This window comes from Halyomorpha halys, unplaced genomic scaffold (genome assembly GCF_000696795.3).
Source record: "Halyomorpha halys isolate HHAL.00 unplaced genomic scaffold, Hhal_1.1 Scaffold1749.1, whole genome shotgun sequence".
NCBI lineage: Eukaryota > Metazoa > Arthropoda > Insecta > Hemiptera > Pentatomidae > Halyomorpha > Halyomorpha halys.
The window spans coordinates 130,581-154,487 of NW_027113763.1; the positions used below are offsets into that span (position 1 = coordinate 130,581).

At 30.5% G+C, this 23,907-nt stretch overlaps 1 protein-coding gene across 2 annotated transcripts; it reads left to right on the forward strand.

Moving 5' to 3' along the window:
* The first annotated feature begins 117 nt into the window (after nt 1-117).
* On the forward strand, nt 118-21,918 carry LOC106690505 (mediator of RNA polymerase II transcription subunit 25). Of its 2 annotated transcripts, none has more exons than XM_014435944.3 (18): nt 118-495; nt 571-616; nt 795-919; nt 992-1,211; nt 1,280-1,425; nt 1,523-1,694; nt 3,613-3,814; nt 6,736-6,918; nt 8,257-8,396; nt 10,701-10,840; nt 11,017-11,179; nt 11,533-11,709; nt 12,933-13,062; nt 13,130-13,215; nt 14,113-14,259; nt 16,368-16,460; nt 17,081-17,251; nt 19,471-21,918. In XM_014435944.3, the coding sequence occupies exons 1-18, from the start codon at nt 374-376 to the stop codon at nt 19,606-19,608; spliced, it is 2,601 nt and encodes an 866-aa protein (XP_014291430.1). In that variant the 5' UTR covers nt 118-373; the 3' UTR covers nt 19,609-21,918. The 2 variants fall into 2 exon arrangements, with proteins under 2 accessions (XP_014291430.1, XP_014291429.1); XM_014435943.3 differs by having other exon boundaries at nt 120-495; nt 8,239-8,396.
* The last annotated feature ends 1,989 nt before the right edge of the window (nt 21,919-23,907 follow it).

The window sequence follows — 23,907 nt, forward strand, 5'->3', positions numbered from 1 at the left end:
ATGTTTTTATCAACGACTTAATATCGTTCTTAAAAATTTTAAATCGAGTTTTAAATCATTATTTCTTTTATTGGGAATTTTGCATCGTCTCTTTTGTAAACATTTAGCTCGTACAACATACAAAATAATTTAGTTTTATTGTTTAAATTAAAGCTAAATATACGTGTTCCATTGATTCATTATGCCAAACTTAGATGGATTAGAAGAGAATTGATTCATGGAGGCTCTATCGATTATAAGGCGAAAAAAGAATAACCTCTCCTGGAGGACTTAGGGTGCCTCTCCGTTCGTGGTAGTAGATGATTTCTGTTTGTATTTTGAAATGATTTCCATATTCTTTTCTTATTGACATTAGTATTTATAAAGCAAAAAAATGGTCATGGGGACTTCAGAAATTTGTTCGATTGCGGATGTTATCTTTATTATAGAAGGTACGGCTATTAATGGTGCATACTTGAATGATATGAAAACCAACTACATAATTCCTACATTAGAGTAAGTATCATGCTATACTATTGTGGTCGAACTTTCTAACATTATTCATATTCTCATATTTAAAATCTTTTAAAGGTATTTTAATCAAGGATCACTGGAAGAGAGGGACTATGTCTGTGAGGTATTGGAAAGTTTATTTTATACACTCAGTTTTTAGAGATATTTTCTTTGGAAGTCGTGCTATTTTAAGTAAAATAATTCAGGCTTACTATACTTTAACTGACATATTTGTTACTAAAATATTTTATTATCTAAAAACATGGGAATTATATTTGACATATGTTTTTCCTTCCTTCCAGAGTACCAGTGCCCTGTATGGCGTCATAATTTATCATGCTGCTGACAGACTTCCAAGCTCTTGTACTGATATATATGGTCCATATTCTAATCCTCACAGGGTTTTACAAGTTCTTGAAAAGATTGAGTAAGATAAAGCACTCTTAAAATTGCATTTGTTGATAATATCATTTATTTCTTATACTTTTGTTGCTCATAGGCTCATTGGAGGGCGAGGTGAATCTCATGCAAATGTTGCGGAAGGTTTTGCTGCGAGTTTGGTTTGTTTGGACGATTTACAATTGAGAAGAGAAAATGGAGCAAATCCTCAAAAGCATTGTATTCTTATTTGTAATTCCCCTCCTTACATGATGCCTGTAATTGAAAATCAGTCATATATAGGGAACACTGCGGAACAGTTAGCTACTATTTTTAGCGAAGTAATTGTTTTTATATTGTAATTTATATTATTGTATTGCTATTGTGGTAATATTTCCTTATTTTTCAGAAAAATGTTCACTTATCTATTATATCTCCAAGAAAAATTCCTCTCATGTTTAAACTTTTTGAAAAAGCTGGAGGAGATCTTACTACATCTCAGACAAAGAACTATGCCAAGGATCCTAGGCATTTAGTTTTACTTAAAGGTTTCAGGTATAATTGGCCCAGTTTTAATCTTAAATTAGTGGTAGTTATACAATATAATATTTTATATAAATTATTTACTTGTTCATACAAATATTCTTATTAGTTTACCTAGCCTTAAAGAACGACCTGTAAGCCCGACCAGTGCAAGTGCAGCTGCACAGCATAACCTGAATGTGCAGCTATCAAGTCCACTTCCTTCTCATGGAAGTCCTATGTCTACTCCTGCCCAACCGCAACCGCCACAGCCTAATCAAGCAGCGCCGACTATACTTCAGGTAATTGATTATACTTTAGAACTCCTGATAAGCCAGGTAAATTATTGTATAAATCAACTAATTCATGTTTATATAACAGATTCAAAACTTTGTACCTCATTAAATTGGAAATCTTGATATTTCAACGTCAACTCAGTTTGGTGGTATGTTTATACATAAACTTTTACTTGAATGTGGAACTCTATACTTCAAAATGAAAGTTACAGCTGGAAAAACCCAGAGACTCTTGAAAGTTAAATTCGAATGGTTGTAAGATTGTGTAACTTTAATTTCTCTCATATCTTTTCTCACTCTTGTTCATATAATCCCTTCTTATTTTCCTAGTTCAACTGGATAACAATTCGTAGCCCCTGATTTTTTCTAATTCTGGCTTCCATTTTTTCTCTATCGCTTACATGCATCACTCTCTAGTAATCTCTCCAGCAGCCTTTGGTGCTCCCTTTTCTTCTATTTCCTTCTGGTATAGATTCTTAAGGTGTCTTTGGCATTCTATTGTCCTCCATTCTCATTAGGTGGCAAAATCATTTTAGTCTCTTGATAGTGATGCTGGACGAGATGTTCAAGTCTCTCTATATTTATTATACAGTTCTCTATTTTTCCTGTACCTACACATAGACAAGGCTTTATGGCTCTTGTATAGCAGTCCTGGGTGCCAGACACAATTAAAAGCCTGTTCTACATCAAGCAAGACTCCCGAGCAGTATATTCCACGCTCCAATGAATACAAGACATCAACCACACATTGGCATTGCTGAATAGTGGAGTGGGATGTTCGGAATCTGAACTGGTGTCTGAGATTATGTGGTTGGAATCAAGGACAGGCGTTTCTTAAGGCTTTTGCCCATGATAGGTAACAGGAGGAGAGGGCTTACGAATGAAGCTCAAATGTAATGTAGAAATGTGATCTTAAGTAAAGTGAGTTTCTGTCCACAAGGCACTATCTATGTGTTTGTTGTGGAGAAATATATCGAGTTTTTCACAGTGGTTGTTTAGTGCATTAGCGTTCCACAAAAGAATAATTAGGGGCTTTGCACTCATCGTGGGAGATTGAAAGGAATTTCGGTCAGGATTCTAGTGAGGAGGGTGGTTAGCAGTTTTATAGTACTTTGGAGATCCAAAGGTATTTGGGGTGGGTTGTTTACTTGAACATTAGGATGAGAAGGAGTGGTTTGGGGAGGGCCTGACGTCGATATTGCTGGTTCCTTGTGACTTCAAAGTATGGTTGATGTCTTCTGTATTCCTGGTGGTGATGATCTGAGACGGTTGATACAGAAGGTTGTTGCTGATTGAGTTGAGTTACATTTTTCTGCAATTCTGGAAAACTGGCGAAATTCCCAACTTCAGGGAGTACCTCCGTGCGATTCTTCTCCTCATGAGTTTTTAATACCCTATTGTGGGTCCTTTACTTGTTTAAGTTTTTATAGACCTCATACCCTCTGTAGATCGCCGGATGGTCTTACGTGCACAGTACACATTTGGCTGGTTCATCCCGTGATTAAAAAATAAAGATAAAATAAGATTCACAACTGAGAAATAAATTAAAAGGTTGTATACAGTAAAGTTTTCAGACATTTAGAAATGTATATTCAAGTTGTTTTCATTAGATTAGCAGACCATTAATTTGTAAAAATGCCACTCAGTTCCCCAAATTCTTTGGATACGCTCGTTTTAGAGCTAGTTTGGATGAGTGTAAGGGTAATTTACCCTCATTATTCTAATCATGTTCCTAAGAAGACATCTATAATGCCGACAGGACAGCCTCATTTCACATCTGTTTACCATAAAATTATATATTTTATAAGGAAATCTGTTTACAATTTTTTATCCTTACACCTATATAATAGAAAACTCGATAACTCAATATCAATTTTCTGTAAAATACATTCATTTTCTGATTGAATTGCTGTTAATTTTCCAGGGAGCTCCTGTAGTTGCTGGAGTACCTGCAGCAGCAGCAGCCCCCAGAGGTTTTCCTCCTGCTTACGCTCCTGGTCGACCTACCTGGAGACTGACTACTATGCACCAGTCAGTCCCCAGAGCCCCCAATTATCCCACTCAACCTGGAAGTGCACTCATTGAACAACTAACCAGACCTCCATCAATTACTCCTCAGTTTAACAGTATGTCTACCATAGTTAATATTTTGTAGGTTAAGCTTTGATTTAATTAAATAAAATTATTGACATGTACAGGGCTTCAGAGGTTCTAAGGGTGACCAGGGATTCCCCGTACACATTTTATATTGAATTTATTCATGTATTTATATTTATATTCTATGTATTTAATATATTTGTATTATGTATCTCTATCGGTTCTAGATGGGAACCGACTGGAAATGTATGCGATATAAATATTTTACTCAAGTACTAAATACCATAGACCCCCTTGCTATGGTATGCTTGATATGAATATTGAATATTTATAATTAATCATTGGAGTTCTTCTCCAACGGTGTTTATCAATTTACTACGCTATTATTATGAGGTGCCATGTAGGGATTCTTAATTATAAAGTAAAGTCTTTGTTGCATTATTTTATATTTACAATCATATATACATTAGCACAAATAATATTATGAGAGAGCATGGTAGATCTGTTTCCATATCCTTTAATTATTATATTAGGAATTAATAAGTACCAGTTGAGATCTTTGTTATTTATGCTGACTCTAAGTTTATTAATTCTATTATTGTCATTCAAATTACAACGGAAAGGGTCTTACTTACTTTGGTGCGCTTGTCAATCTTGGGAGTAGTGGTGGAGTGAATCTTTGGTTCCGCAGCCTGCCGGCGGCCTCTGCTGAATCTTTGCGATCTGTGACTTCCACCTACTCCCTTCAATCGATTTTTGATTCCTGTCTCTCTCAAGACTGCTCTTTGAGGCCCTCAACTCATCGGCTGCTCCTTGACTGCCTCTCAACTGTTCTTCAATCCCCTCTCAACTGTTGTCAACTGATGTCTTCATCTCACCTCTTGCTCTTTTTCCTCCTTTTCTCCCCTCTACTTCTCATTCCTACCCACTTCTGATATCCGTTCTTCCCATTGGTCCATTTATGCTCCCATTCTCTTTTACTTATCCTTCAGAGTGGGTGGGCAGGTCATTGGCCCAAAAATGACTTTTTATAAGACACTGTGTTGTGGACAGAGTTTTCAAATTATTTGCCTTAACTAAATTTTCCTACAAAGTAAAACAAATTTTATACGAAACAGTCTCAATCAAGATAAAGGATAATATAAAAAACGAGTAACCTTCTGTATTCGTGACTAAGCAGTCTGAGGATAGTGGTAAAAAGCGTTCCAAGTTTCTACTCAATCCCGAACTGGGCAATGCTCGATTATGCGCAGTATATCAATCCAGAACTTGGTTACACTTTGGCAGTGCCAGGTTCTGAACTGCCATTTAGAACAATGCTAATATTAACTGTTCCAGGTAGGAATCAAACCCACACCATTCTGAATGGGTACTTTGGGATTCTTGCTCCAATTTGCTTTGCCATCAACAAGTCCTCACGGTAATTGTATGTTGGCATCAAATAAAAAAAAAAAAAAAAAAAAAAAAATGAAACTATTAAAATAATAATAATCATATTGCTGTCAGTTTTTAAAATAAATAAAATTTCATATATAATAATGCAGAAGAAGAATCTAAAACTATTCTATTAACAATTCTTGAAATAAGGTTATCAATATAATCTAATATAAATGTCCCTAGCTCATGTACAAATTCTTCTAGATGGCTTCCCATGAACAAACTGTTTCAAATTTCTCATTCTGTCCTTAACTGGCATCGAATAAAGTGTGTTCTTCCATTTTATTTCTATTTTCTAAACTCTCATCGACAACATCCATCCCCTCTTTCCTTTTTACTATTTTCATCTCTTTTCATTTGTTAATTTGACGCCTACATACAATTACCGTGAGGCCTTGTTGATGGCCAAGCAAATCTTATAAGATTTTTCATTACAACTCATTATAAAAAAACTCAAATATTAATTAAACTATTTTATGTGAGCCAACATTTTGCCCCATGTTGCTGGGCTAAAAAAATATATAAACAACTAAAATTAAGATTCACAGTGAAAAGTATAAATTAATAAGAATTACAAAAAAGGTATTAGACAATTAAGGAAAACGGAAATAGTAACCAATAAAAAATAGATACAACAGAAATATAAGAATACAGTAAACAGTAAAGGGCAGAAAAGTAAGTGGAAATAAATTGGTGTAGGTGGGTGAACAATCAGTAAGGAGTCAATCAATAATGGGAACTGATCGGTAAGGTAGGTGTTCTGTTATACTTATATGTTTTTGTTTTTAAATGGTGTCAACAAATTTAAATAGGAAAATCCATCATTCATGTCATAACTTCGCTTCATTTTTCAAATGAAATTAATTAATTTAATATAATTAATTACAATATTATTGTAAGTATAATGTGCCGGAGATGTCTATATAATACCTAATTTGCTCACTCCACATCTTCATTGACTTAACACTAGCATTAGATTCCATATACTGAGGGGAAGTAAACAAAACCAAAGCCATGATAGAGATAAATGTACTCCAAAACTTGTTATAATGACAATTGAAGACAATGAATGTTTCGTATGAGTGCAGGAAGATCTATCAAAGGGATTTTCATCATCAACTGGTGTAATGCAGGTAGATGCTCTGGCATGCATGTCTGGTATTCAATTTCTCTTGAATAAAGCTATAAGGGATTTTAGAATTTAGACCTCAGGAACCATTGTGACTTGAGTAACCTAAATATTTGGATTAGCTGATGATATTGTCATAATTGGAAGATCTTTTGCAGTAATATATGAAGCTTTTACAGCCTTGGAAGAGTCAGCAGCAAATATTAACCTGGTCATTAACATCTCCAAGACCAAGTACATATGTACATAGTAAAAAAGAACAGGCAAAGCCTCAACCTTAAATTTCTCAAATTTGTTAACTGTACTTTGTTAAGTTTAAATTAAAAAAAAAAGTATAGAGATTTTTTAAATTAAATTATATTGTCATTTTTAATTTTATTTCAGATACAACTACTTTAGGGGCCACAGGTTTGAATTCTCAAGCTCCTCAACAACCTCAAATGCCTCCCCAACAGCAGCAGGCAGCTCAGCCGATGCAAAGAATCCTTGGAACACCAGGAGTTATTGGCCAGCAGGTGGCAATTGTTCAACCCCAGCCTCCGAATGTGATGCCACAGAACCAGCAAGGTAAAATTAAGATTAACTAACAAAAAAAAACACAAAATAGTTATTCGGTAGATGATCAATTATCGAAGGGAACAAATTAATTATAGCTCTGAATGTTACCTGAGGTTTTACCTGTTTTAAATTTTAAAAATAATATTTGCTTTTTATTTTTAATGATTTTTTCACTTTTACTGACTAGTGACTAATAATTTTCTTTATTTACTGCATAATCAAACACGGCCCAGTATCACTTAACTATATAAATCAGTTAACAGTTATATGCCAATAATATGTGTATATCTACTTATTCACCATCCGTTTCAATTGTGTTTTTGTCAGTAAGTATTTGTGGTCTTATTTCAAAACCTGTTTTGGGATTAATTCATTGATGAGACTGAAGTAAGTGAAATAATAACATACAAATTAAAATAACTTACAAAAGTGTCAGTTTACATTTTTCATTTATAATTATTTTACTGAAGATAATTCATGCATACTTTTTTTTATCACTGCTACTTAACTACCAGCTGCATTAGTAAATTAATTAAATTAGTAAGTAGTAAATTTTACTTACCTAAGCCTAAGTGTAGGTTTTGTTTCTCAATAAGTTGGTTAAGTCGGAATACATCAAAATTTACACTGGTTAGTATTCCAGTAAACTAGGGACAAGAAAGACATCTCAGTAGAAAGGTTTGAAAATGAGATCATTAATTTTTTGTTGTATGCTGATTTTGAATTTCAACTTTGTGACCTAAAATTCTGTTCTCAAAGAATAAAAAATAGCAAATTTAAAATAATTTGTTTTTACCCTTTTTTTGCTTATAATTTAAAAATGAACTAAATAAATTCTAATATTCATTTTATTAAGAAGAATCAATTACCAATAATTTTGATTCTAATAAAGTTCCGGAAATCATTTATTTATGTTTTTGGGGTACTGATTGTAAATTTCAACTTTTAATCCAATCATCTATGAGGCAATTATAAAGGAGATTCTGACACTGCAGGTCCTCGGCATGGAGGCGTTGCTCACCATTAATCATCATTAGTTTCTTTAATAACCGGTTCCTCACCTTCTTAATTTAAGAATATAACACCTCAGATATTTCATGAAACTTCTTGAGGTTGGATTTTGTAATAGAATTTTGGTTAGATAAAAATAATCTTAAAAATTTAATTTTTGTTAGGTTTGATCAGTTACTTTTATAGTGGTACCAGTTTTTCTCCCGTTTCATTATTTCCAATTATCAATCAGTTAAAAAAAAACTACCTTATCTCCTGATGAGGATTGACAAAATTATTATTAATGAAGAATTTATCATTTTGTTTCTATTTGACCAGAACACCCACTGGTTATAGGTCTATTGCCCCAACAAACTGGAGTTATGCAACAAACAAACTTACAGCCTGGCCTGATGGGACAATCACAGTCTCAAGCTGGTGTAATGCAAGTGCAGCCTGTCGCGCCAATGCAGCAGGCTCAAGCTTCGCAGCAACAGGTAACCTTGTTTAATCAATACATTTATATATCATTTGAAGTTATTAAAAATAGAAATTATTGAACTGTATAATACAATTTATTATTATATTTAATTTCAAAATCATAAGCTGTCTTAAGATAATCAATCATTTGAGTTATATAAAAAATTTCAAGCGTCTTGATCCCAAATTCTTGGCTCACCTCCCTAATAAAGGTCTCCAACTTTGACCGAAACATCAGTATATATTATAAATAAGATTACACTCTTGTAGTTTCTTTCTTTAACGCTCTCCCTAGCCAACTTCATGATTAAATTGACTATCAATATCCCTTAACCTGAACTTTGGCTGATTAAGATAAGCTCTCTATCATTGCATTATCTATGGAATGGAATCAAGATAGTCAATACCAAATTTTATTGTTTTTCCTGAACAAACCTTTGGTTATACTGGAAGATTATTGATTGACCGTGTGTATAGATGAATGGAATATGGTCCGGGTGCGGTCAAAAAAACTCAAATAGTAAATGATTATACTATTTGAGTTTTTTTGACCGCACCCAGACCATATTCCATTAAACCTTTGGTTAGTTTGAACTGAACCATCTATGATTTTTTTAAATGTTACTGGTTGAGGCACAAGACATTTTATTAAAAAGATTTTAGTCAAGTAGGTCGGACCAAAGGACCCAATTTTTAGTTTGCTATTTAGCTGAAATTCAGTTGTAAATTTATTGTCTTTATTATACTAAATTCCTTCTCTCTTTTTTTTTCTTTTTTTTTTTTTAAATAACTACTTAAAGTTCATATAAGAAATTACATTTTGGTCAACTTTTTCATCTAGATACCAGGTTTAGTTTGAAAGTTAAATATTTTTTGCCTTCCAAGATATTCTTAAGCCTTATTGATTTATTTTTTGTTAATGGGGTAGCATTGTGGGTTAGGCACAAGTTTATTAACTCTAGGATTAGGTTTAAGTCTATTTTTAGCAAATTATTATTAAATCTCTTAAACCAACTGTGCATTGACTGTAAAGTTGAAGGACCCCCTCATTTCAACCTCTGTAAAGTGGATTCTTCAGTGGGTTAAAAACAGAACTTCCTTATTGAGTACTGAATCCTAGACCCTTCAGACTTCCCTAAAGTAGAGTTGTTATATGTGAATTTTAGTTAACAGTTCACTCAGTGGAAAACCTCAAACATAAAATGAAAAAAATTAATTTTGTCAGATGTGCCACGCAGCAAAGTAGTGATATGTACATTTTTATCATAAAGACTACAGGGGGAAAACGTTCTAACTCAAATTTTCAGGAAACTAATTTTTTTAAAACATAAACATGTTGTTAAAATTCTTTTTCTTAATGAAATTTTGATAGAATTATCTTAAAGTACTGTGGAATGGATACAAACCTTTAAAAAATTGAAAAAATATGTGTGAGAGCATGAAAATGGAGTTTGAGGTGCCCAAACTACTTTTTTACAGGAAATAAACAACTGACTACTGTTATAGAGAGTACAGGCTTTCCACATCTCTAAGTTAATGTTTTAATTAGGTCATTCCCATGAGGTTAAATAATTTTGTATAATTTGGAAAATGCCAATGTAGACAAAAATTAATTTGAAATTTTTTATTTGAATCTTGAATTAACATTATTAGAAATCAACAAAAATCCAATAAAAAAGGAGTAGTATTGTACTGGAGTAAGTAAAAGTATTAAATTATGTTGGTACATATTGCTACAAGGTGCTTATAATAAGAATGCAATGTTATATAATTTTGAGTAATGTGGTTATTTCATTTTTATGTTCCTTTAATTATCTACTTTTAGTTTTTCAAAGTAAACCGGGTTAGCTGGTGCATAATGCCACCATGCTGCGTTTCGTGGGAGGGGTTGGAAAGTTTATCCCCTGTTCCACTACTATCCATTCCTCTCCTGTACACTTTTTTCCAACACAGTTTTAAGCTAAGAAGAAGTTGTTTTGCCCTTGTTTTGATTTCTTCACCCTGTTCACCATAGAAAATCTATAATAGTAAATTATTACCTCATTTTCAGAAAAAAAGAAAAAGAAACAGTTTAAACATTTCTTCCCCTGTAGTATTAACTTCATCTTATCTTTCTATTTGCAAAAGTATAATTATGAATAAATGGAACATCTCTATTATATATTTATTTTTTGAGGTGACGATTACAGATCAGACAAAATAGAACAATAGTTTTGCACAAATTTTTGTTTTATTTTATATCACCTCTCCTCCCATCTCTGTATCATCTCCTATATCACTAAGGTCAACAATTTCATACACAATAATTATTATTGTTTCAGGGACAGAGAGAAAGACAAACAATTTGGCAAGGTATACTTGAGTGGCTTGAGAAGAAGGCGCCTGGCGACTCGCAGAAAATGACGAGACATGTACCTTGTCAAGTTTCCACAAACTATAAAGAAGGAGGAGAGCCTGAATTGTAAGAATAAAATATATTTATTTTTATAAATATATGATAATTGACTGTATACTATGTTAACTAAGAATATTATTGATCTATGACATTTGTATCTTTAATTTCGATAAAAATATTTTGAATTTATTTGTTCTTAGATTATATTCGTTTTCAGTAAAGCTTATGACTTGGTGTTTCAGAAAGGCTGATTCTTGGCCTCAAAAATTGATAATGCAGTTAATGCCCAAACAGCTGATTGGTAATATTGGAGGTGCATATTTGAAAAACTCTAAATCAGTATTATTTCATCCACAAGCCTGTGACGCATTGGAGTCATTGACAAAAGTCATGAGCACTGGTTATGTAAGAGCATTAATTGTATATTAGTATTGTTAGTGATGGCAGATATAAAATTAATCCTCCTATGCAAGTATAAGTAACCAATGGTACTTATACTATTATATTTGCCAAAAAATACTAACCATGAGATGAAAATCAAAGGAGCAGGGAAAATAACAATTTATTTATGATAGTAAACTATCATATGATATATACTTATTAATGAACCTTTCTCTAATTTAATTAATGCTAACTAAATGTAGTACTGCATGAACTAATTATAATTATATACAATGTTAAATTGTATTTACAAGTATTCAAAACAAAGTATCCGCATTTAGTGGTGATTATCATATTGTAATTGATTAATCTTTTAGGCTGGATGTGTCCACTTCACCAGTACTCCACAGTGTGACATAAAGGTTTTGATTCTGTTATATACATCTGAGAAGAGGGCTTATCTTGGTTTTATTCCAAATGATCAAGTTGCATTTGTAGATCGCTTAAGAAAAGTCATTCAACATCAGAAGTCAACACATGCACTCAACAGACAGGTAGTTGATATAATTTTTTAACTAGTTTTTAGCAATGAATTTCACTTTGATTTTTTCAATTTTTTTGTCATTCTTCATTGAAATATAAATTTAAAGTTAATCTGGATTGGTTTAGAAGTTGTTTCTATCTTTAGTTTGTGGTTAATCTAGAAATATATCTTTTAAAATACATGTTAAATTTAGTAAATTGTTTCTTCGTTTGTATAACTTCTGAGATTAAGTTTTTCATAAAATTAATAATTATTATAAATTTTAATAAAATGTATTCATTTAGTCTCAACATTCTTTGATTCTCTTAAAACTCTAATGTTTCAGCCTGATTGGCCATTCTCAAGGACAATCTGAAATTTAAATTTCACAGCCTCACATCAGTTATTAAAACATTATAGGCTATTATACTTTTGTCTAATTCAATGTAATAAAATTGACCTATATTTATCTACTTGTTTAGTTATAGGTTAAGTGAAATAAAAAAGTTATCACTTAATAATTATGTGGACATGACAACAGTTAACACATTGGCAAAATGGAAATATTCCCATGGGCCCACTCCGTAAAAATCATGTTAGAACAAATTTTTTACTTATGTGTTCATTATCCATTACCTTCTACAAATTTCTAGTTTAAATATTATGTTTTCTAAAATCTTTGGCTTTCTAAAGGATTATAGTACGTCTACACTATAACTCTCAGGGGTAACGGTAGCAGCATGGTAACGTGCCTGTCTGCCAACCTATGGATTGTGAGTTCGAGCCTGGCCCTATCCTGGATTTTTTCAAGCATAAAATTATACAATACTCACTCACAATCTCCCCCCCCCCCACCTGGGCATTTGTGAGGTCCATCAGCCAATGGGTGGCACTCATAAAAAATAGGCATGGGAGTGACGGACCCACCCTATGAAAATCACATCAGGCACGATGTTTTAGTACTTTCCAGCATTTGCACTGTTTTTCCTTGTTTTCCTACTTATTTAACCACTCTAAGGATGATTGCCATAAATTTTTTTTAGCTCGATAAGGATACCACAAATATCTTTCGCCTGGCTAGGGTGCTGTGAAATTTTTGTAGTCCACGAAGAGTGCTGCAGTGGTTAAAGTTTGGGAACCACTGCCCTGCGCTGTAGTTACTTGTTCCCTGTAAAAAATAATGTGTAAATGAAAGGTTTAATAAATATTCAGTTGTTAAAAAATACTGTCACTCATTAACTTTATGGGATTCAGGGCGGAGCTCAAACTGGACAGCCCATTCCTGGGGGTGGGTTAGCTGGGCCTCAGGTGCCTCCTACAAGCCAGGCTCAGTTGGGTACTATGTTGCAGCAACAGCAACCTCAGCAACAGCAGCAACCAATTGGTATGACAGCTTAATTTTATTTCTGGGAAACAAGGCTTAACTTAATGCTTAATACTTTGATTTTCAGGAGCAGCTTTAGTAGGTCAGACCAGTTCTATGCTTTCGGCTACGGGAATGCAAGGAGAAGCTAATCAACAACAAGGTTCCAATCAGGTAATTCAACATTTTCTCATATATATGTGTCACTAGGAAAGAGTACTAACAGAATCTATAACCTTTTTCTAAATAACATAAGATCAATGTATGCAAAAATTTAACTTTGTTCATTCATTAGTTTTCTTATTTGAAAAGAACTATCATTTTATCTAATAAAAGGAAGATGGTCTGGGTGCGATAAAAAATGTTTGCTCCACTTTGCAGAGCTTATAAAAGATACAAAAATATTGTGAACAATAAGAGAAAAAAGTGAGATGAAATAAAAAGTAAATTTTATAATTATTTTTATATGATTTTCAGATATTTTTTTGTCCTACCTTAGTTAACTCTTGCACCTGCAAAATGAGGTGAAACAGACTCTTCATAAATAGTTTTTGTACTATTTGAGTTGTTATTTGACTATACACGGGACCATCTCCCTTTTTTTAATCACACGCTGTCCATCAACGATCTTACAATATTATTTTAGTTCTTAATAATAAATAATGATTATAAGAACAGAGTACATTTTTTTTCTTTAACCTTTTAAGTAATTATTAAAGTAAATATTGTAGAAATTTTTGGAGTAATAGTATATTTTTTCAATTGAATTGTTTTAATTACAATTAAAAAAAAAGAAGAAAAATTATAGAAAGCTCAGGATTTGTTTTATTTAAAAAAATTAATAATTTTAATTATTATAGAGGGTTATTTTTTCATCAAATCATCACTTAAGCTGTGACTGTTTGTCTTAACTATCATTTTGTAGGAAACCTGTATAATTTTTTCTGATTTTGAGAATTTTTTCTCAATTTGAAAACGGGATCCTTTTCACTCTTTTTCTCCCTTTTTATTTTTAATATGCTCTTTATTTTTATTGTATAGGCAATGTTTTCACATACATTTTTGCTATAGGGAGGTCAATTTAATACACATCTTGTAGAAGCAAGGCAAGAAAATCTTTTCAAAATACAGAGGCTTCAACAGACTCTAGAAGCTGCACAGCAGCAAGAACTGCAATATAAAAACCAATTAGAGGTAACCTCTAATTATTACTCACAGGTCAGTAAATGCTATTGTCTTGTTATTTTTAATTTTAACTATTTATTGAACTAACCCTAATTAGGATGCGTTAGGTGGTGATTCTATTAATATAATATCTGTTTACATTACAGAAAATATAAATTTTTCAGTATAACATTACTAACATATCATTGGGTGTAATACAGTTTTATTAAGTTATAAAAATATGTTCTATAGCCATACATACAATGCTGGCGCTGTAAAAGTTTCCAAATTCCAATGTATATACACTTTTTGGCTCTGAATGAGATTCAATTCAGGGTGTTTACTGCCAGAGAAAAACTGAAAAATCGAGAAACTTTCCAAAACTTTATTGCTAAAAACCGGAAAGTTACTAAATATAATTATAAACTGCAGGTACCCCCAAATATTTTTTTTACATTTACTATCTACCATCAAGACTTGGTACACCTGCAAATCATCCAAAATATTCTATACTTTACATTTCGTTTATTTTATTCTCAACTCTCGATTTTGTGATAATCGATTCATTCCATTTAGTTTCCAGTTTAAAAAATTGCTCTAAAATGGAATTAAATTTTAACTCTTTAATAATGAATTGCATAATTAGAAATATAAATAATAAATAGGATTTATATCCAGGTTTTGTCTACTCCAAGTTTTGCCTACTAGCTTCCAAGCAAAATACGAAGATAGTATATTTAAAAATGTTTGTACTATTATGAAAGACTTAAATAGATTAAATTTCAATTGAAGACTTTTGTTACTAGTCTTCAATTGTCACTTTTTTTTCTTCTTCCTCATTTAAGTAGGGAGGTGAAGGAAAGCATTGAACTTTATTTATTAGATATTTATGACACTAATTTCTAGTTATATCACTGTAATATTGATATTAACATAAGGGCTGATTTCCATCTACAATTAATGGTTATCCATTACGATATGACTACTGGCTTACAAAACCTCTGAAATTGGCAAATTCAGTTTCTTTAATAACCAATAGACTAATCAGCAAGATCAGATTACTAACTTTTCAAAACCTTAAAATGTTTTCTAAAAATATGATTCCTCAAAGCAAAGATACATTACAAAATTCCTCCCTGGAATTAAAAGCATATCTATAAGCATTGGTTGGTCAGAAACCTTAACTTATCACTGTTATACTTCGTATTTTGCTTGGAAACTAGTAGGCACTTGGAGTAGACAAAACCTGGATAGCATATAAATCCTATTTATTATTTATATTTCTAATTATGCAATTCATTATTAAAGAGTTAAAATTGAATTCCATTTTAGAGCAATTTTTTAAACTGGAAACTAAATGGAATGAATTGATTATCACAAAATCGAGAGTTGAGAAAATATAGAGATTCTTTTTAACATAATATGCTTAACCGATCTTCAAGGAAAATCATATCTATGGTTTGAACCTCATTCTATTTCTCTCTTATGTATACTAAGCCAATAATGTTTGAGTTTTAGTTTAGATCTGCCTAAACAAATAATATTAATAATATAAAAGTTTATCGATCATATAATATTGATTTCTTAAGTTAGTTTTAAGATCTTTTGAAGATAACAAATTAACTTAAATGTTTTTATTGTGGTTCATAATCCTAAACTCCTCATTAATTAGTATATTGTTTTTATATGTTGTTTTAATTAGTATAGTACTTCTCCGTCCAGATACATTTGAAGTTTAACAATAGTTTAGAAACGTAGCTATTTGTATAAACAATATAATATCATCGAGGCAGTCTAATCAACTCACACAAATGAAGTAGCCATTAATTACTGGATTAGTAATTAGCAATTAGCTTGCCATAGTGAAATATATTACTTTGATTAAACAGTTAAGCAATAAGACTTAACTTAAACGGCTACATATAAACTTATACTTATTTTTTGCGTATAATTTCCTCTACTTTTTCAAAATCTGTTGAAGAAATGTAAATAAGTACAATGTATCACAAAATCAAAATTTGGATTTTGGCATATTTTCTTGCAATAGTTGCTTAGTAAAACATAAAATAATCATACCATACTAGTATATATAATTTTGGAATAGTTTTTAGTTATTCAATTGATATTAAGATACTATTCTATCATTAATATTCTTTAATTAGATAATGAATCAAATGAAGCTACAGCAGATGCAAGAAAATGTTGGCTTACAACAAGTTGGCCAACCTCAAGATCAGTTCAAGTCGCAGTTAGAGGTGAGTTTCTAATTTGTTTTATTTTTTCTCCATTTTTTTTTTTTTTTTTTTTTTTTTTTTTTTTTTTTTTTTTTTTTTTATATTTATCTTTTTTATATCAGTCTCAAGCTTATTGAGGCCAGAGTTGGTGAGTGAGGTACTGCATTTGTAATAAAATTCTAAGTTTAACATTATTAATTTTTTTTAGTGCTTGGATGAATTTTCACTCTCTGAGGAAGCCATTCTCTTTCTTGAATGTGTTATGCCTGTAAACCAAGTGGAAATAATTTACTTAGACTTAGCGTAGGAGCAATGCAACTGTATCCTAACCAGGAATTCTGATATTTCAGAGCAAGTGATCTGGCATGTAATCTTGCAAACAGCTGTTTACGATTTCTGATTCCTGATCCTTATTTTTGACCTCACTAAAATTTTTCATTTCATATTAAAAAGGAAAAAAAAATTAAGTGTGATTTAATAAGTACTACTTTATTGATAAAATTCATCAAATTGAATAAAATATTTTAATTGTTAATTTTATAAATTAAATAATAAACATAAGTTATTATCTTTCTGTTAGTTTTTTTGTCTCACATATCAATATAACGGTTTGTTTGTAAGAAAAATGTTTTATCTTATAGCAGGAGCAACAGAAACAGCTAAGAGCTCAGTTACAGCAGCAGCTGCAGCAACAGCAACAACAGCAGCAGCAAGTAAGAGGGTTGGCTCCTCAGCAGCAGCCCAATACAGCTCAGCAGCGAATGATGAGGCCCCCTATTTCCAATAACCAGCTTAGACATTTACTCCAAGGGGTAAATAATCACTTTAAGTTTGTTCATTTTTTTAATTTAAATAGGGCTGGTTCACCAAGGCATTGTGAAGTGCTGTGCATGTTAGATTAACCAAAATAATTTGAATTATTCATATTGTTAACAGTTTGTATCTGTAGCAAATAGTTGAGAAAATGGACCTTTTACTAACCTAAACTCTAAATTCATCTAACCTGCTAGATAGGATTGATAAGATAATTTTAGGTGAATTATAGGCCCACTAAATCATGATTGAACAAATGAGTGAATGAAGTTATTACATTACAAATATAAGAATCCGAGGCAAATTGAATTTAATGTTTATTTATTCCTACAAGCAAAATTAATTGCTATATAGAAAGAAATATTTAAAATCTTTATTTTGCTATTTTGGTTAGCAGTTGTTAAATAAGTCTAAGGCAGGTTAAAGAAATGAAACAATACAGCTTTTGCTATAAGTATGTTTATAATCTTTATTATACATAAAGATACCACATATTATTATTGTCATGGTTTCTATTCACTTCTTTTGTCTAACTCAACCTTATATTTTGTTTCTCTACCTTTACATCTTTTTTATTTTTACATTCACTTTACTTTCTTTGTTCCATTTTATTTTTAGCCATGATAGACCTACATTTTGGGTTGGGAATAAATAAATAGTTGAAAACTATTCTTTATTTCTTCCTGGTTGCGATCCTGACCATCCCTTTCAAATTCATATATTGTCAATCATCCTTATGTATAATAAAGATTATAAACATATTTATAGAAAAAGCTGTATTATTCTACTTCTTTAATCTGCCTTAGACCTATTTAACAACTGCTAACCAAAATAGAGATTTTAAATATTTCTTTCTATATAGCAATTAATTTTGCTTGTAGGAATAATCATTAAATTCAATTGGCCTCGGATTCTTATATTTGTAATGTAACAACTTCATTCACTCATTTGTTCAATCATGATGTAGTGGGCCTATAATTCACCTAAAATATAACTAATAAGGTGGGTAAGGAGAAATAAATAGAGAAAATTTTAACCTTTTCTATAACCATTTGATAACAACCGTCACCTTCTTATGCGTTGTCCTCTTTCAAGTAAAAGTTTTTCTAATATGTTCTATTTCTTATTTTTACCCACCCAAAATAACTTGTAACGTATTCTTACCTTCCGGTAACTTCGTCATCTTTATTCGTTATTTGTTAACATTTTAAACATTTTCTATAATCATTTGTCGTTACCCTCTCATACATTTTCCTCTTTCAAATAAAAGTTTTTCAATATGTTCTATTTCTTATTTTTACCCATCCAAATAACTTTGGTTAAAACGTATTCTCGCCTTCCAGTAATTTCGTCATCTCAACCTATTTTTAAATTCAGTCTTACCGCACGCGCCACCGAGCTCACTTAGATTTGTGATCTCCTAGGAGTAGGTGAGTTTTTGTCTAATTCTCTTTTCTTATCTTTCTATTACCCCTTCTCCTTCTCTATTCTCTTCTTATTTCTCCTTACTCACTTTATTAGTTATATTTACCACATATTATAATTGCCATGGTTTCTATTCACTTCTTTTGTCTAACTCAACCTTATATTTTGTTTCTTTATTCTAGTGTTATACTTACATATTTCATCAGTTACATATATTTTCTTTTATTTATTAATGTAATTTTTTCTTTCTTTCTTTCCATAATTTTAATTTTTAATTATTAATAATAATAATATATTAATATTTCTTCGTTTCTTTGCATTATATAATTTTAAAATTTTATTTTCTTGATTATGTTATTCCATTTACATATTCAATTTAACGCTTTTATTTTCCACTTTTTTCATCACTATATTTTTACTAATTTTTTACTTCTATATTGTATAATTATAATTATTTACTTGTGTCATTCTGTTTATATTTTCTCTTTTAGTTTTTTTTTTTTTTTTTTGTATTCATTAGTTGTTATCTTGCTCTTTGTTCTTAGCCCTGATGAAGGCTAGAAACTCTGGCCAAAACGTTGGCAATTTCTCTCCACTTGTATGTGTTTTGTATTGACCACAGCCCCAACCATCTTCTCATCATAATTAAAATATACTTCAACTTTTTTTAAATATTGAATAGTTGAATTTAATAATAATATTTTAAAGTTCAATTTACCAAATCTATCACATTTATCTTTATTTTGAAATTGATGAAAGTTTTTAAAAATGATAATAACTAATTTTGTTGTAGCCACAGCCTCAATATAGGATGAACATGGGACAACAGCAGATGGTGCGAGCAGGTCTTCCTCAAGCACAACCTGGCCAGCAAATGAATTCTCAGCAACAACAGTTTGACGATGTTGCTTCTTATGACTTCTTGTCTTAAGCAACTTATTTTTTATCCAAATTTCTGATCCTTTTTTTTTTATTGTTAAAATTGGATAGAGTTTTTATAATTCTATATCTTTGTATTTATATGTGCATTAGGCTGTGAATTTTTAATATAATTTTGTTTTTCGAATAAGGATCCAAACTACAAATGGATGTTTTATTTCAAATTAAACTTTAATTTGATGTTATATTTTGTAGTGGATTTGATTGTAAATATTTAAAATAAAAATAATAAATTTTAAAAGATTCTTATTTTCAATGATAACGTTATATTTGCTTCTTGTCAAAGAAAAAGATAAGTTCACCATTATCTGGAATATCTTGGTATCTAATTATTTAATTTTAATTGTAAATGGAAACTCGTCCTTTATTATTTATTAGTAACTGCTAAATTAATCTTTGTAAATGTCACTAGATATAACAATCCAGATTATCCAAACTGTATTAACATCCATTAGTGAGAATAATTTTGCTTTTAATGTCATATTATTATCTTAGATTTTAAGTTAACTTCCCAATCCTATTATCTGTCCTGGGGCAGCCCCTTGTTTATTTGATAATTTAATTTTCATAAAATAGTTTAAAATTTAATTCCACCAACAGTATTATATTTCAATACATTTAAGCATAGTTATCAATAGCCATAATTGTATTTTTTAGTATTCAGTCTATATTTATTTGTCATTGTTTGTAAAGTTTGGCCATCTTTAATTATATTTGTTTTCCATTATGCAGTGAAATTTATTGACTAAATGGAACAAAATTATAACTAAATTTCAATTCAAAATTTTAATTAAATATATAATTATATTATTAAATTGAAAATTAAACCATCAAATCTTTCATAATGTCTATCGTTCTTAATTATATTATCTTGATATGTTGTTATTTTATCTTAAACCCAATGAAATATTTTTAAAAAATGAGTTGTTATAAATATTTATTGATAGCAAAATTTGTTGAACTGCTTTTCCTCTAAACAATGAGAACAATTAGCTCTCTCTTATCCAGTATTCTATAAATTTCCATTTATAACTTATCAAGCTCTCGTGATAGTATTAGGTCAGGTTTAAGTGGAATAGTTGCCTAGGATACAGCCACAGCCCAATGAAGGAATTTTCAATTCATTGTGCAAAGTTATGATTTCCTACTCCTGTCAGTTCTTAGTTGCTGTGGACAGAATACCAAGGACAGGGAGTGATATTTTTTATTATTTTTGCACCTTATAGTGTTATCCTAAACAGCTTTAACTTGGTCATTATGATATTATTTTAAACTTAATCTTTGGAAGAGTTTAAGGATTCTCTGATGCCGAATGATGTCTTTCCTTAGATCAATGGGAAACTCAAGCTGCAGAGTAGAACCCCATTAAAGTCTAAGAATAGGGCAGTTTAATTTACACTGCTTGTACTTACTACCATGACTCTCCCCAGTGGGTATTTGATACATGTTAAATAAGATACAAATGAATTTCCAGTACCAATGCAGTGAATTTTTTGTTGATACATCCTGTCATTCAACCTCAGGTTTAGCTCTAACTAAATCTTAAGAAGACTGCCTATACTGTACATAAATCTTAGTTGTTTTTTTTTTACCTGACTCTGCATTGTTTAGATTTACCCATAGGCACCACAAAGAAGTTGAAAGGACTCAATATTGTTATGGACAGAGGGGGTAGGGTACTTTGAATTCCATATAGATAATTTGAGAGCCCCCTCTCATCACCTCCAATTTCCTTTTTTATATCTTCTATAATACGAAAATGGTAAAATACAATAGACATTTTACATTTTCATATTAATGAATATGACTGAAATGAAACAAAATAAATAAAACGATTTTTTACCAATGAGTTATTTTCAAATTAATGCCATTTATTATTTTGATATTATTAGTATTTAAATAAAAATAAAATGAAGTACTTTTGATATATTTCTCATTATTTTGTTTCCCTAAAAAGCATGTTATATCATTATCCGACATCATGGTAAAACTGGATAAGGGAGAGTACTGTAATGTTGCCTTACATGGTTCTCTTCATTGTTCAAAGCTCATACCATTAAGATCTTTCTTTCTTTTTTCTATTTTTGTTGCTAAAACTTTGATTGATACTTAAATTGTTAGCAATCCACAGTATTTCATTGAAAAAACAATCAATGAATTTAACAACTTGACTAAATAAAAATTAACTTTTGTTTCTTCTATCTCAAGAATTTAGAACTGTAAACAACAAACCAATAATACTTGTATTATTATTTTTACCTTCTGGTTTTAGTTTGTATGAAAAATATATTTAATAATATGAGTTTGTTGTAATTTTTTGTCCTAAAACATTTATTGTGTATTATTATAAGTAGAAATAATTATATAATTTAAGACTAGAGGTACAAAGTATATTTTAATTTTTCAGGAAATTTTCTATAACAACAATATTATTTTCGGACAGAATATGTACAGATACTTTCTTGAAGGAAGCTTTTTTTTTTTAAGCAATCAGTGTTAGCTTTAGAAGGGAGGTTTTATAAAACAACAAACTTCAGTACATGGAGTTCTTTCATTCCAAATAGTAACTTGAAAATACATGGAGTTTTGCCTTTTTTTTTTTAATTAGATTTTATAAGCTAAATTTCCAGATAAAATTGCGTACCCGTTTTTCACTCCATTTTGCCATATCAAAATACAGATTTAAATGAATTCTTCTCAGTATTTGTATCAATGATATATGTTTTATTAAAATCCATTTGGGCTTTGTAAATCTACTGCTGTACGTGTCTTTATATTAGCTGTTAATAATTTCTCATTCATTAAAATTGTTTTGGAGCTGTGGTTCTCGAATTTTTATAATCTGGCATGCTGGAATTATTAATGAAATTCATGGCTCTCCTATTATTATTACTTATTTTTAATAAATGAAAGACCCCCAACATAGTTATATTTGGACTATTCCTCCCTCGATGCTGTAAAAGATGCCTTTGAAAGTGTAGGGTTCCATTTACTTACTTAGCACCTGTTTTTCTAATTAGAATATAATTCGATTTTTAAATTTGTTGGGAAGTACAACAAGAATACGGCAGTAAAGTGAATACTAAGTATTTGTTGTTGATGTTAGTTTCATTGGTTGTATAAATATTACCAATAATAGGCTATCAGTAAAGTAAAATGGAAATGGAAATTACTCAATGTAAGCCCTGACCACTACAAGAGCCCAAGAGGAGAAAAAAGGCAGTTATTTTACCCAAATGTTTTATTACTTTAATGAAAACTATGTATAATTACTAGTCGAAATTGATGAGTTTGTCAAGTACAGGAAGGGGGAATAAATATGGTGGCAGCTTCAAAACATTAAAAAAACAAAATTTCACTCGGAGCTCAATATCTGTAAAACTACCAACAAGACTAGAAAACTTAAGAGAATATCATTTAAAGTAGAGTAAATTTGGTAAAATATTGAACCTAATATAGCTATTTAAATTCAATAATATTCGAGATATAACTTTTTAAAAAGCAACATTTCATAAAAAATGTACTGAAAGATCAGTGAATTTATTTTGAGAAGTTTATATCACAAAAACCATTCAACATATAGATGTCTATTAGCACACAAATTAAAGCTAATTTAAGGACTACAAAGTAGTTTATGAAGTTTATCTTCATAGAAGTAGTAGTTTTCATATTTTCTAAAACAAATTGATTTATAGTTGTTTGGACAAATTTTCATGGGTAAAATTTACTTATTTTAAAATTCATATGTGAATATCAAAAAAACTACCACCTATACAAAGATACATGTCATAAACTACTTTACAGTAAATTTAACTACCTTTAATTTGAGTGCTCACAGATATCTGTGCATCGAATGGTTCCTGAGATAGATTTTTTCATTAATCAAACTTATTGTTTGAGCAACTATAAATCATTTTTTTTTTAGCAAATATGAAAACTATTACTACAAAGATAAATGTCACGAACTACTAAATAGTACATTAAACTAGCTTTAATTTGAGTGTTAATAGACATTTGTATGTCAAATGGTTTTTGAGATATAGATATTTCAAAATAAATTCACTAACTACTAATATTTCAGTATATTTTTATGAAATGTTAATTTTTTAGAAGATATTTCTCAAGAACTATTGAACATAAATAGCTCTATTTGGTTCAATATTTTAGAAAATTTACTCTCCTTTAAATGATGTTCTTTTAAATTTTCTAACCTTGTTGGTATTTTTAAAGACATAAGGGCCCCGAATGAAAAATTAATTTTTTTTTAACGTTTTGAAACAGCCACCATTTT